The following is a 15,609-nucleotide window of genomic DNA, read 5'->3' as shown; positions in this document are numbered from 1 at the left end:
GCTTGGAAGAGCCTGATGAATGTTCAGTAAGAGAGTTCCAGCTCACTATTTATCATGTCCTTCATACTTTAAAGGAAAAATATAAAGATCAGTACCGTAAGTCAGCTCATTAATGTGGCAAAAGCTGTAAATTCAAATTGTTCCTGTTTCAAGTGAGATACAAATCATCTCTTGCCTAAAGTTAAGAAAGGTACCCAGGTTTATGATTCACTACATCATAGTAACAAAAATAGTATATCCATGTGTTTGTCTGTGTTTGTGTTTCTGTAATGTGTGTATGTGTGCATGTGTATGTATACGTATCTGTATGTCTGTATCTGTGTGCGCTCTCTCTCTCTCTCTCCTGATTTCTCTCTCCCCCCCCCTCTCTCCCCTCCATTTCTTAGCAACAAGTCAGTGTTGCTTAATGACTTGAATCACCTATGAAGCACCTATGGCTTATCTTAAAAACATATGCAGTGTTTGTCAAACATGGCTAATAGATAATTGTGAGACTTTTAATAGAAAAATAAACAGGGCTATGGGGTGAAATAAAAAGAAAAACTTGAAGAAAACCATAGCAAATCATTTCCCTTCTGCTTCCCAGAAAACAACACGAGTGTACCTTTGTAGATGTCAGGAATCAAATTTGACTTGAGGGCAATTTCATCTTTTGGGCTATTCTAGGCTTTAGATACAATAAATAATTTACTACTCAAACTATATTGGAAAACATTTTGTTGGCAGCACTGTTTTCAAAATGAAATTATTTTCATATTATAGTTGATATTATGAATATGGCGAGCTGAAAAGGCAAAACATTGCCTCTCTATGACAGATCTTTCTGTATAATATTGAATGTTACATAATTGTAATATGGATGGCAGCTATTTTATTACAATCTAAGTTTTAAACTCCAAATTTACCATGCCAACAGTTGCTTTTCTTAATAAAACATTTTCACATGAAGGATGTTTTTAAATTTTATTTGCAACTACTGCAATTACAAAGAGAAATATCCATGTAAGTTTGCATTGAAAGTGACAGTCTATTATTTCATAAACAAATAAAGGAGCAGCTCATTTGGCCTGTAGGTGGTTTTTCTTCTATGAAAATCTTCCTGCATGACCATTTTATTTATTTATTTATTGGTCAAGGGTTTTACAGTATTTTAGTTCTTTAACATTTAACTATAAAAAATCTTTCTACATGATGGACATCTGAATGTATTTCTACAGTTTCTAACCACATCAATAATTGTATTTATTACATGGGAAGAAACAGTAGAATTTATTGCAAGTTTTGCTTCTCCTTCACAGAAACCTTGTGATCTATATTTAATCAAAACCAACTGTGTTGGGAATATAGTCCACATTAATATCCTCAGTAGAGGAAAAATGAACTATTACAAGGTATATTTTTTAACAAATTTTATCCAGTTTACTTTGAATGGTTCTGAATAAATACAAAAACATATCTTAGTATGTCTGATTTAAAAGGCTTCTGACAAAATAAAGTAGACTGAAAGTCAAGAATTGTAGATTTGATATCTTTATATTTAGAAAAGGATATTGCCACTGCTTAGTATAACATATGGTCCCCAAACTCTTAATATACATACAGGTTTATCAAAAGAAATACTGTATGATTTGCTAGATAGCAGGTGCTTAGATATATTTTTAGCCATTGAGAAATATAGATTTATAACCTGCATGAGAATTAGGGGCAAGGACTCCCCTTCATTAAAGGTAGATTTTAAGTTTCAAAAAATAAGCCTATGTGTGTGACAATATGGAATGTACCCCTCGTCCAAAGCAAACAAAATAGACTGAAAGCTATAAGCAATCTTAGTTCAATGTTCTTAACATCACTGAAAAAGATCTCGCAAAGTAGAAACTCAAGTGGATGTTAATTTCAACAGAACTTGTAAAACAAATTGCCTAATATGAAATGTTGGTTTAATGATTGCTTCCATTTAATAATAGCATCTGTTACTATATGGACCAAAAAGTTGATCAAACAATGTAGCCCACACTTCTGGACATTTAGAATAAAAAAACTTTTATTTTCAGTTGGAATAAATGCATCCTATACTTAAAAGGCTGTGAAGAGCCTTAAGCATCTCCCAGGTTATACACCCAACTGACTGACAGACCTCCACTGGGAAATTACATGAAGTATTCATAATTGGTAAAAAGAAACTTGAAAAAAATCTTCAGTTCATCTGCACTGTTTTTATCTTTTCCCAGGTCATGTTTGTAGAGATATCCCGTATAACACAGTTCATTCGTCATACTATTTAGTCATCATCTTCATCCTCCTCCTCTTCTTCCTCAAAACTGTCTTCAAAACCTTCACTGTCTTCCTGATCTTCATCTCCCTCTATTGCTGTATCCCACTGTGGATGATTTTCTGGCACAGGTTTTGCTTCATGAACTTCCAGCTGCAGAGAGTTCAAGTGATTGGAGAAGGGAGGGGAAGCAGGAAGGGGAAAAACAGAATGTAAATCTTATCATTTGGGGGAAGTTATTAAAGTTTCTCTGCATAATATTACAGATTAATTCAAGAGCACTCTAAGACAAGGAGTAAACCATAAAATATTTTGCATATATAAGTAGTTAAGCAAGTTGTTCTCCATCCTCTGCCAAGATTCTGTATTCATCAATTTTTTAAAAAACCAGGTATAGCTTTTATATTAATGGGTCAAAATACTCAGAAAAAAATTATTGTCCCTCAGGAGACCATTATTTAATGTGGGTACCTATTTCTAAAGCAGAGCTGCTCAATGTCAAAAAAGGCTTTTCTCAGACAAGAAGTCTTGAAAGATTTAGCTACAAGTATTCCTCTACTTATGACCACAATTGGGACTAGAATTTCCATTGTTAAGCAATGTTAAGCAGTTATTGAATGAGTCACACCTCATTTTATGACCTTTTTTGCCATGGACATTAAGGGAATCACTGCAGCCATTAAGTGAGCCATGCAGTCGTTAAGGGAATCTGATTTCCCCCATTGACTCTGCTTGTGGGAAATCTCTTGGGAAGGCCACCAATAGAGATCACATGACCTGGGACACTGCAGCTGGTATTAATATGCTCTAATTCTGATCACATGATCCCCATAGGAATGCTGCAATGGTCATAAGTGTGAGGACCAATCATAAATATTTTTTTTCAGTGACATTGTGACTTCAAACAGTTGTTAAATTAATGGTTGTAAGATGAGGATTACAGATATTTTGTCTTATTCCAGCCACCTTTATTATCAAACAGGAATTCAATGCTGCGTGAGTGCACACTACAGATGACTTACGTTGCTGATATTATATTGCTGATCCCTGCCTCACAAATTTAAGATTTTTCAGTTCCTGCTCTTAAGTTTAATTTTTTTCCAATCAAAATATTCAAATAAACTCAGCATTATTGCCCTCTACGTACAACATGGAATTATGGTCATAAGCCATGCCAGTAGGTCATCATGTGACTATGACTGATTTTATAACATTTTAAAGTCATTGTTACGCAAATGTCATAGTTGCTAAGTGAAAATCACAGTCAAATTAAAATCAGTTAAGTAGGGTATTTTGCACCAGAAACGGGAAGTAAAACACCAGTTTCTGGCCAAAACCCACACTGTAAATGGTCTTATGACTGCAAGACTCCACAGCCAACCAGAACAGTTGGTTGCCAAGCACCCAAAATGCAATTATGTGATCAGAGGGTAGGGGAGCGTCAGAACTTGAAAACTGGGTCATATGTAGCTTTGGGAAGGTTCATCATAACTTCAAACTGTCATTAAGCAACCAATCATAAATTGAGGACTACTTGTACAGGATAACTTATAGGTACAAGAGATACAAAGCCAGTGCAGTTGTTAGTATACAGCAACACTAAACTTGTAGAATTCTCTCCAATCCTCAAACCCACCTGTGTGAGAAACCTACCTTTAATGGTTTAATCTGATCCAAACCCATGTAGGAATCCGATCTTAAATAAACGGTATATTGGTAGTTTCCAGGTTTACCCGGTGCAGGAAATTTTAGTTCTACCTGGAAACACACGTAATCACTCAGCTCAAGTTATAAAAGCAAAACAATGAAAAGGCTTCAGTAAAACGAACAGCATACAACTTTTAAAAATGCTAGGCTTCAATCTTTCTAGTGCTGAATTGATTATATTCAATGAGCTTATGTACTGTGGCTTAACAATCCACTTTTTGAAACTTAGTGAGAACTGAGGAAAAATCTTTTTATGGCCAAAAAAAAAAAAAGTTTGAAAAAATTTACTGACAGAACTGAATATCAAATGTGCTATATCTGTATAGTTGTTCTCCAATTACGACAAATTCCAGGTGATCTGTTAGTATAAAATACTTCATTTCTCAGTGCTCCTCAACAAACATTTTAACATTACCCAATGTTAAATTAGGCTTTTCTTGTGTAGCAGTTAAAGCCTGCAGAAGGAAAAAGGTCTTCCTTAGAATGACTCTCTAATTTCTCTGTCAGTACTGGCTAAGCAGGTTAAGCTGACTGAGAAGCTATGAGTCAAGTAGGGTCTAGACTCTAGGAAAAACAGAAGCTGAGGCAATAATTGAGAGCCAGAGAAGGAATAGGAGATAGATGGGGACAACAGGCCATACAACACATAGCTCCATATTGCCTACTTTTATCAGCCAAAGAGAGCCCAAAACACCCCTAACCCATCCCAGTTTTTAAGAATCAGAAATAAATGAAATACTAACAACAGCAAGGATTATTTCACACAATATTGGAAAAATGAAGAAATACAGCAAGATGAAGAGATAGTCACCATATTTTTCGGAGTATAAGACTCACAGGAGTATAAGACACACCAAGATTTGAAGAGGCAATTTTTTTTTAAAGTTTTTGCACTCTGCAGACCTCCCCAAAATGGCCTGTTATTCACAAAAAAGGGCCCCCTTTTTTTAAAAAAAGGCATCAAAAGCCTTTAGGAGGCTTATAGAGTGCTCCTGGAGGCCGGGGGGGGGGGGGGATTGAGCAAAAAATGACCTGTTTTTCATTCATTTCTGCCCTCTCCAGCCCCCAGGAGCACTCTGTAAGCCTCCTAAAGACTATACACAGGGGGTGGGGTTTCTGGAGGCAAAAAATGCTGTATTCAATGTATAAGACACAACCAGATTTTCAGCCTCTTTTCTGAGGGAAAAAGGTGTGTCTTATACTCTGAAAAATACGGTAAGATATTAGATTGTCCAGAAATGGATAGACTTACATTGAAAATCAAACAGAAAGAAGACCCCAAATATTATCAAATGGAATTTATTTTACCAATGGTTGGGGAAAAGGGGTGGAGAGTAAGAAGGGAATTTGTATTAAGCAATTTAAATACCTAAACAATACGATATTTATTAAGCACTAAGAAATGTAATAGAAAACTAATAAAAATTATTTTTTTTAAAAGAAATACATGAAATACTTCACCTCTTCTTGGTCTTTTAATGTACACACGTGATATGGCATTGATATTAGTGTTTGTTCCTTCCTATCTGCTATATATAGCCACCACCACTCCTGTTTTTCCTATTAAGGAGAGGGAAGAAAGAGACATCAGAGATCACAATCCTGATCTGATTTTCATCAACAAAATCTGTAACTGAAGTTTTGGAATAGAAACTGTAAGTTGGCTCATTCAAAGACGAACAGTCAAATTAGGTTCTGTTAACTTCACTGTTACTCTAGCTCATACAAGGCAAACTTTGGCCAAAGAATCAAAGACTTCTCTTTTGACAATTTTTAAGTACACATTACTCTTTGGCCCGGGGGGAGGGGGGGGAAACAGGTGAAATCATAGGATGTGAGCATTGGGATATGCCCTTGGTATTATCCAGTTCAAATCTCTACCTAATGCAAGATTCTGTTATTGTGGAATGCTGAATACATCTGGGCGGGGGGGAGGGGGGCGCGGGGAATGGAATGGAAGTGAAAACAATTGCCAGGCTTGGCCCACATTCTGGATTAGAACACAGAATCTGACATCCTAACTAGATGTCCTGGTGTTAAGAAATGAAAATGTACTGCAATGTTTTCTCGTAGCATTCTAGTTGTTTCTTTCATTTTGTCTGAAGCAAAACTCAACAAGGCAACATCAACTTCCAATAGTCAATGAAATAGGCTGAGTCATAATTTTGAGAAAAGGCATAACATGGTTCCAAGTATCAGACATGTGACCCCTATATCAGCAGAAATTGCATTACAAAAAAATAAAACTTTTCCTGGTGAAGGTACCAATTGTATTACAAAAAGTAAAGCTTTAAGCATCAAAGCATATGTTGGGTTAAACTGGATCTGCACCCATCAAGTGGGCAATGTTCTTAGGGCACTAAATGGAGTCATGCTCGAGAATCAATATACACATGTGACAAATTGAACATTAGAACAATCTTCATCATTTTAATGACTGATTAAATAAAAATCCATCTAATTTATCTAAATATTGAATCTAAAAGGAAGATACAAGAAATCGGAAATCCAGCCTTATTAACTCACAATGTGAATGGTCTACCAACCCCTGCACACAACCTATTCACTGTGACTTTACAACTATAGATAAAGAAACCAGGAAGGAAAAGGCACTGCCCAAGATTCAAAAAAGAATCATTCAAAATAGCAAGACTATAGCAGTTTATGCAATCATTATTTCTTCAATAGCCATATATTTAGATTCACATTTTATAACAAATTCTCCTTCAGTATTTAGATGCTTACGAGAACAGAGGAACAACAAGAGATGAACTATTATTTACATTAGCTCATGATCACGAACTAGAATCTAGTTTAATATTCTGCCAAAAACACAAAATAGAATACTAAAAGAATAACAAAGCAACATTAAATGATGGAAAACTTGACAGATTATAGCTTCTTCTTTAATCTTAACAAAATATACTGGATATGCTCTCAGTATAATGTTCTTCCATATTCTAGTGAATATGAAAATGCATAAAACAGTATAGCTGTGCATAAGAACAGCCATAGGTTTTGCACAATTCCAAGCACTGTGCTAGTTATGACTCAAAATCTACCTTGCTTTCCAAAGGTATTACTGAGAAATTAAATGTTTAAGGCTCAAATAGAAACTGTTCTGAAATTTTGCATTCACTTCATCTCAGTTCATCTCAAGCTTATTTAGCTATCTTTTTGCTGACCTCAGGATAGTAGAGAGTGTAAACAGGATGAGTTATTTTTGATTTGGTTTCCAAGAGAGCTCGTTCTTTTCGTTGTATACTCTGTTGTAATTCTTGCCACTCCTAGTAAAAAAAGAAAAGTATTCTGTTTATTTGTGTCTTCCTTAAGACAATAACTTTTCCGCAGATTGAGAAGAGTATGTAAATTAAAATAGGAATGCAATGCATTTGTATCTTAATAATAATTTGGAAAGAAAAAGAACTACCAATTTTAAAATGCATTTTACTAAGTTCATTGTATGAATGAAATTTGGATTTCATGAATGAAATTACTATATTAGGACAGAAGTAGACATGTTACAGAGAAACAGGAAGCTGATATACTTTACAAAGACTTTCCAATTCTGTGTTTTACCTAATTTTATTAACTACAAAATAGTTTACCCACTCCCTTTACCCCCACTGAATGGAATGATGAGAATGACTTATCACAGGAAAGATTTGGGGTTAGATTAAATGACTATCCTGGTATTTCTCAAACAGGTAATAAAAATAAATCTTACAGCTTCATCATCCTTGCTTTGCTTTTCATCTGGTTCTCTGTCAGAGTCTCGGTCACTGCCATCATCTTTCTCACTTAGTGATTCCCGATTGGTGTCATCTTCTTCAGATTCACTTCCTTTATCAGAAACATCGTAATCATCATCCTTGACAATTTCCTAAATTTAAAAAGGGTATAACTTTTTTACATTCAGACATATTCACAGCACTAATTTATCACAGGCGGAAAATTGTAGCCAATGTTGATTGATCAATTATAAAAGCTAAGCAGGATCAAACCTGATTAGTCCTAGAATGCAGATACAAATGACAACCCAGAAGAAGCCAGTGTCAAACTACCTCCGTGTTCTTTTCCTAGCAACAATACAGATGCGTCTACGTAATCACTGAGAGTTGAACTTGAATCAAAGGATCCTTTGCCTTTGGTCTATTAGATCAGTGTCAAACCTAAGGCACGGGGGCCAGATCCGGCCCGCAGGGTGCTTAGATCTAGCCCACAGGGCTGCCCTGGAAAGAGCAAAGGACCGGCCACCATTGCCTCTGCCAGTGAAAATGGAGCTCAGGAGGGCTGTATACAGTTGCAGGAAGCCATTACAGCCAAAAATGGAGCTCAGAAGGACCACAGGTGGCACTCACAAGTTCCATTTTCGCTGGCAGAAGGTTGCAGGTGGCTGTCACACTCGAAAATGGAGCTCAGGACCACCACAGACGTCCCCGACACAAGTGATTTCGAGCTGGCCATGTCCACCTTGCTACACCCACTCCAGATGTGGTCCTCAATGAATTGAGTTTGACTCCTGTATGATATTATTTCAACTCATGAATATGTAATCTCTATTAGCCTCCTTTTTAGCTTGCTTTGGGTAATCTCCTATAGCAAAATTTAAGACATTCTCTAATTTAAAAAAACTAAAATAAAATAAAAATAAAGGCATGCTGCCAAATGATACTGTACTTAAAATAGGAAGAAGGATATGCTACAGCCTTTTGTAAAACATCATAAAGAACCTCTTCTCTTCATTACTTATCAGGATTTCATAATGCTCAGCAACTGCATTCCACAGGCTACAGTTAACCAATATGAAATTTAGTCGATGAGTTCTAATCAGAGGTGTTAGGTCTCACAGAAATCAAATTATTTTGCAGCTTACAATTCACACACAATTTTGCTTGGTATTGTTCTCCATTTTTCATTAAACTACAAACTGGTCCACAGTTTCTCTGAAATTTAAGTACTTTGACACGCCTGAAAATAAAGATCCCAATCCATTTTGATTGACACATACATTCCCAGCAACCCCATTAGCTTGTTTTTGCTTCAGCTGCTTTGTTTGTAGCAAAGGAGGAGGAACTGGCTTCTTTTTCACAAGTTTTTTCTTTTTTGATTTGGAAGTCTTCTTTGCTCCTTTGTTCCTCTGTTGCCATCCTTTAGTCTTCGATTTATTAAGGTCTCCTTGCTGCAAAGGTAGTAACATTTAAAATGGTTACACTTCAGTCCTTGAGCCACCAGAGTGCCTTAAGCATCGGAACAGAAATTAATGCACACCATTTAATATCAGGCATTGGTGGAGAAAAGCAACTGACCAGGTACCACTAATATGGGCCTCTCCAGAGGGAACAGCTGGCTCTACAGCAGCTGGCTCATAGTTATCACAAGTACAAGACCAGCAAAGCCCCACCTGGCTATCATTTCATGTATTTTTAACCTACAACTACCTTCTTAACAAAAGCCACTGAATATTTACACAAAACTTACATTATAAACCAGGGGTCCCCAACTGACAGGCTACAGACCACTACCAATCCATTGCCTGTTAGGAACTGGTCCACATAGGTGGAGGTGAGTGGCAGGGAAACAAGCGAAACCAAAGCTATTCCCCCACCCCGGTTAGTAGAAAAATTGTTTTCCACGAAACCGGTCCTTGGTACCAAAAAAGTTGGGGACCACCTGTTGTAAGCACAGAAATCAGATTAAATTAACCTTCCAAATAGATTATCTATTTTCCATCTATCAGGCTGGGGGGTCAAATTTTATACCCCTCAGATAGGGTTCGTAACTTAGGAGTCCTCCTGGATCCACAGCTGACTCTCGACCATCATCTGTCGGCTGTGACCAGGGGGGCATTTGCCCAGGTTCGCCTGGTCCGCCAGTTACGACCCTACCTGAATCGGGAGGCTCTCACAACAGGCACTCGAGCCCTTGTGATCTCTAGGCTGGAATACTGCAATGTGCTCTACATGGGGCTGCCCTTGAAGTGCATCCGGCGGCTGCAGTTAGTTCAGAATGCGGCCGCACGAGTGATAGTGGGCGCACCGCGGTTCGCCCACATAACACCCATCCTCCGCGAGCTGCACTGGCTACCTGTTGATCTCCGGGTGCGCTTCAGGGTCCTGTTGACCATCTTTAAAGCCCTTCATGATAGTGGATCTGAGTACTTGAGAGACCGCCTTCTGCCGATTACCTCCCTCCGACCGATAAGATCGCACAGACTGGGCCTCCTCCGAATCCCATCCGCCAGTCAATGTCGACTGGCTATTACACGGAGGAGAGCCTTTTCTGTTGCAGCTCCGACCCTGTGGAACGATCTCCCCGTCGAGATACGCACCCTCACCACCGTCCAGGCCTTCCGCGCAGCCCTTAAGACCTGGCTATCCCAACAGGCCTGGGGATAAGTCTCTAATTTGCCCCACCCGAGTGTTGAATGTTGAATGCAAGTTGTGTTTTTATTACTTTATTTATTTTGTTCACATATTGTTTGTTTTGAATTGCACCCCCTCCCTAATGATTGTAAGCCGCCCTGAGTCCCCTCAGGGAAAAGGGCGGCCTATAAATCCAAATAAAATACCAAAAAAAATACCAAATTAAATTAACCTTCCAAGGATTAAAATGATCGTAAGTTATTTGGCACTCTTGCAATTTAGCAACAGGACTCATTTCAAAGAGGAAACCTCGACGGTTACTAAACAAACTTCAAGGAATTACAACACAACCATCCACACCTATGTTTTGAACTTACGCCATCCTCTGCAGGCTGCTCTTCAGCTGAACAGGTTGACTGTTCCTTCTCAAACACTTCCTGAATAAAGGGAGAAATAAATTACCTTAGTCTCTTTGTATCAACATGAAAAACTGATCAATGAAACATTAAAAATGAACAGAAAGTGAAACATTGGTTTATATTTCTCAAGATGAAGAATCCCGTTATTAATAGAAGGCAATTTCAATCAGTCTAATCATTGGTGGAAAGACTTTGGGCTCCTGAGATATTGTAAATAACAGTTATTTACAATTTAATTGTAAATAACTGTTGAAAGCAAATATGTAAATGGAAGAATTAAGGAACAGAATCTGCATACTGTATGGCCAGAACTACATTTTCAGTTGTTTGTGGAGATTCTCAGTCATCGCGATCACAATTGTCTCAAAGGTGTCTTTTGAGAAAGCAGCATTTGCAGTTCTTTTTACATATTTATTGAACTTTTATGGTGCCCATCTCACTTATAAGGTGACTCTGGGTGACATAAATTTCTTCTTTTTCTTTCGTCTAATTTTAAATGAAGGCGAAAGTGTCTTCATTATCGCTGCTGTAAAGGCACTGCAAGGACATCATACAGGTAGATCTACTGTAGATCCCCCAGAGGTCTATTTTTTGACCATATGTGAAGATGAATGAGTGTTATATCTCCCAGCTGATAAACACACATCTGCAAACTATGCTATTAAAAAAAGATAGAAAGATTATTTCATTTAAAAAGTCAAGAAGCACAATACTGTATATCCTTCTCATAGTTAACTGCATTTCCAAAAAGACATTATCCGCTTTCACAAAGTGAAAAGTGAATGTAAAATCCTCTGTTCTAATGCTAAGCAAAAAATGTCTGAGAGATGTGAGTTCTAAGGAAGAGGAGAAATGCTGTATTTTTAATCAGGAGAAGTTTCTTTACCTAGCACTGAATTACCTGTTTAGTGCAAGTACTTTTAATTTTTTTCTTGGATACCAAAGGTCTTTCCCCATCCCAAATCACCTTTGATAACACAAGAGCTGCATTTGTGCCCTGTTGAACTATGGCAGATTATCAAACCATAGTTCATGGTTCCATAAAAACTTGACCCAGAAACACTTAGGGGGAACTTTTTAAGAACAGCTAAGGACTAAATTATTAAGCGCTCACCAAACTATTTACTGGAAACTTGATTGCAGGATTATTCTATCTGGAAGGGACAACCAGGCCCCAAATAATATTAGATTCTGTTTTACATTTTAACAGAATCAGATGATATTTGGGGTCTTAACTGTCCCTATATGGCATAATATATTTGTCCCTTATAATTATTTATATATTTCCAAATCTTGTCCATGGAAACAAAGCTTCAGATTTGGCACAAATCAGATTGAGCTGTTTTCTGAGTCATTAGACTGGGATCTAGAACAAATCCTGTAATCAGTAAGTATGTCTAGTTTGAAGCAAAGGGCATGCTTTGAGTCTCCCTTCATATATCACATAAAAAAGCCAGAAGTGGGGATTTTGGCATGAATTAAGATCTTAGGGAATTCCACAACCTTATGCAGTTTGCTTCTTAATGCATTCAGGTATATGACTGGTTATAGCATAAATAAACCCAAGAACAGTGCGTACCAATATAAATACTTACTGCCATTGTCTGTCTTGTCAAGGTGACCAAAACTGTGACTAGCGATCCTACAGTGATGTTATTACTGTCTTCATCATCCAAAACTGAAATAAAGGTTCCCCAATTATATAGCTTTCTTGTGAATAGGTTTTACTCAACTTTTAAATGCATGACTCAAAAAAGCTAATTTTTTGCAGCTTGAGCTCTCATCTGGATTTTATCCAACCATCTCATTTAATGATAAAACTCAAAGGACCTTAAAGATACATCACAAGCAGCTGCAGATTGAAGGACAAAGGAAGAATGCCAGACTATATAAGAAGAGAGGCTTTTGATAGCTGCTCAAAGACAAATTTGTATATATTCAATTTCTGCTTCAAAGACTCTGCACAGAATCCTCTTTTTAAAAAAGCTTAAAATGCATACTTTTGAATAAAGGTGTGTAAAAATGTTCCAAATCTGGACTATATCATATTTGAACCATCTCTGTTTTCAGTCTTGAAATAGTTGCTTTGCACTCAAAACAGTTTTGCATTCAAAATGTGGCGTTTCATACTTGAGCCGGGTATTTTGAATTCCAAACATTTTGAATTCAAATTGTTATGTGCACTCCTAATTTGGAACTAAAGGGCTTTAGATAGCTCAATCTATAATAAAAAAAAACACAAAGGAATCTAAAACTGTATTTTTAGTTCTGTATCTTCCTGGCTTTGCCTGATGACTGCCAGATGTGCAGGACTGCTGCATTGATTATACCTGCCATATAAACTGGCATCAGATTAAAAAATTCAACGTACAGTATCTGAAGGGAAACAGATTGGGAAAGGCTGGTCTGAATAATGGTCTAGGTTGCAAATGAATAGTAAAATAAGGTAAAGATAACCCATTAAATCACATAAATGGAAAGGGCAGGCTGGAGTTAGAGATCACATTGAATTCCTTAATTTAACTTTTTAGAAAATCGAACCTTTAACCTTTAAAAACAAATATTTAAAAAGTAATAGTAAGAGCTTCAATTAAGCAAAGGTAAACAGCTTTAATGGATTAAAGAAAAAGAAAGATGTTCAAACAAAATGTTCCTTTCTTTTAAAAATTATCAAATTTCATCACAGGAACTCCTCAAATGATACTGATCAACATCTACAGCTTTATACGTACTTAGCTTTAAAAATGAATTGAATGACTACTGCCCATTTGATCAATCAAGCCTATTTTAATGGGTACATTTTTAAAAAATAAAATAAAATTTGATGTGCTAATTCTGGGAAACAAATCCTTATTTCCTCCCATTAGGGAGAAAGATGTGTTATCAAAACAGGGGTATGCATGCATGCCTGTACATACTGTACATATCCCTCCCCCAATGAGTGTTCAAAAACTCAGACAAGTAAACAAACACAAGAACAGGAATAGAAAATAAGACCCAGAAAAATGTTTTAAGGTTTCTACTTAAAATCTGTGTGCAAGCAGTGAATTACTACAAATGCATTATTATGCATGACTAATTTATAATCTGTATCAGGCTGGTATTAATTCAGCCTATTCCTGAAAGCAGCTCAGGCAAGAGGTTGTTTACACATCAGCTAGCATTAATTGAATATGGCTGTGTCAAAATTTGCCATGCTTTATATGAGAAACACTTAGTCAGATGCGGTGTTCCATCACAGTTGCAGTACACAGAATATTTCATTCTGAACCATTTTGAATATGAAATTTCGCAACATTCTCATTCTCATCAAATACAAAACTATTGTCTTAATATCCTTCTAAATCAGGGCTGTGGGCTAAATGTGTCACACGCTGGGCACGCCCACACCCATTTTAGCAAAGGGAGGGAAAGTTGCAATATGCCACATGACGACGCAAGTTTGACATCCCTGTTCTAAATTATTCAAGCTTGAAAGCCATCGGCTAGGAAGCATTTTATACTGAGAATAGCTTTTTCAAGCTTGAAACTCTTCAGCAGTGCTTGGAGTAGCCTGTTCCATGGCCAGAGTGGTTTCATATTTGCAAATAGCGCAATTGCAGAAATTCCAACCTTGAAACATTTTTCACAGACCTTATCCAGACTTATACATATTAACCTATCAACATGGAAGCTTATTATGTCCTCTTTATTTGACCCTCAAATCTAAGATAGCCAATGGAGACGATCTCAAAATTCCTAAGGGATTAACAGTGTAAATTCACTATTATTATTATTATACAATTGTATTATTATTATTATTGTACAATTGTATCACAGCGGCCAGTTGTTTCGCCGGATTTGGCATTGGTTACTAGTCGGGCCCCACCCAGGGGCCTAGGACGTCGTAACGTATTTTCGTAATATGCGTGCAGATCCAAGCAGTGCGGCTTTTTGCATTTGACTGATGGTGATTTTGTCAATTTTTAACTGTTTTAAATGTAATTCCAGTGCTTTTGGAATAGCACCCAGTGTGCCAATTACCACTGGAATTACCACTGCTGGTTTGTGCCATAGTGGTTGAATTTCAATTTTTAAGTCCTGGTATTTTGCGATTTTTTCATGTTCCTTCTCGGCGACCCTGCTATCACCTGGTATTGCAATGTCTATGATTGTGACCTTATTTTTCTCAACCAGTGTGATGTCTGGTATATTATGCGATTATTATTGTTGTTGTTGTTGTTGTTATTAAATATATAGCATTAGTTTGCTAATAGGAATCCTGATCAACTCACTAAGACAGCACACTCCACCTACCCTGGGGTTTTATATCCATGGTGATATGTGGAAAACTGCCAAGGACAGCCATGACTTCTTCATATTTTTCATCTTCTAGAAAGTGTAGTAAATTGTGACGATCTGACGCTTTCAAACTCACCAAGTCTTGGATAGATTTAATTTTGTACTGTTTTCATTAAGCAAAACAAAACATACATTTCTAAGTATTAGACATGAATGATCAAGAACATGAGCTGTATCAAACATCAAGTTTGCATTTACTTTAATTATTACAAAAACATATTGAAAAATATGTTGAATCGCTATATGTAATTCTCTGGAAACGGAGCAATGTTTAATTAATTAAACATAAAGATCAACTGGATAATCGCAAAGATCAAAAGAGAGGAGACAGGGAGGTGGGAAATGAATATCGCTTCCTTTTTTCCTATCCACGCTCCCGTAGTCAACTCAATTACTAGCTTCAAATTATCAAACTTTGATCTACTTTATATTCCACCTTTCCATACTCAGAAATGCCATTTGCTAAAATACAGAAAGCTAAGCATCATCAGTTGACAGTAAATTTGCA

At 36.9% G+C, this 15,609-nt stretch overlaps 1 protein-coding gene across 1 annotated transcript in view; it reads right to left on the bottom strand.

Moving 5' to 3' along the window:
* Positions 1–949: 949 nt before the first annotated feature.
* Positions 950–15,609, bottom strand: part of SEC63 (SEC63 protein translocation regulator) — a 37,133-nt gene continuing 22,473 nt past the window's right edge. The window contains exons 13-21 of the mRNA XM_087718680.1: positions 15,057–15,204; positions 12,356–12,438; positions 10,719–10,778; positions 8,988–9,158; positions 7,704–7,859; positions 7,162–7,263; positions 5,438–5,536; positions 3,923–4,027; positions 950–2,422 (exon numbers count right to left, since the gene is read on the bottom strand). Coding sequence (XP_087574806.1) covers positions 2,279–2,422; positions 3,923–4,027; positions 5,438–5,536; positions 7,162–7,263; positions 7,704–7,859; positions 8,988–9,158; positions 10,719–10,778; positions 12,356–12,438; positions 15,057–15,204 — 1,068 coding nt within the window. The 3' untranslated portion in view covers positions 950–2,278. The remainder of the gene's footprint in view (positions 2,423–3,922; positions 4,028–5,437; positions 5,537–7,161; positions 7,264–7,703; positions 7,860–8,987; positions 9,159–10,718; positions 10,779–12,355; positions 12,439–15,056; positions 15,205–15,609) is intronic.

This window comes from Thamnophis sirtalis, unplaced genomic scaffold (genome assembly GCF_051295495.1).
Source record: "Thamnophis sirtalis isolate CommonGarterSnake01/CBP01778 unplaced genomic scaffold, rThaSir2_p1.2 scaffold_6, whole genome shotgun sequence".
Classification (NCBI taxonomy): Eukaryota; Metazoa; Chordata; class Lepidosauria; order Squamata; family Natricidae; genus Thamnophis; species Thamnophis sirtalis.
The sequence above is the reverse complement of the archived record's forward strand: the minus strand, read 5'-3'. Positions and strand labels throughout refer to the sequence as shown.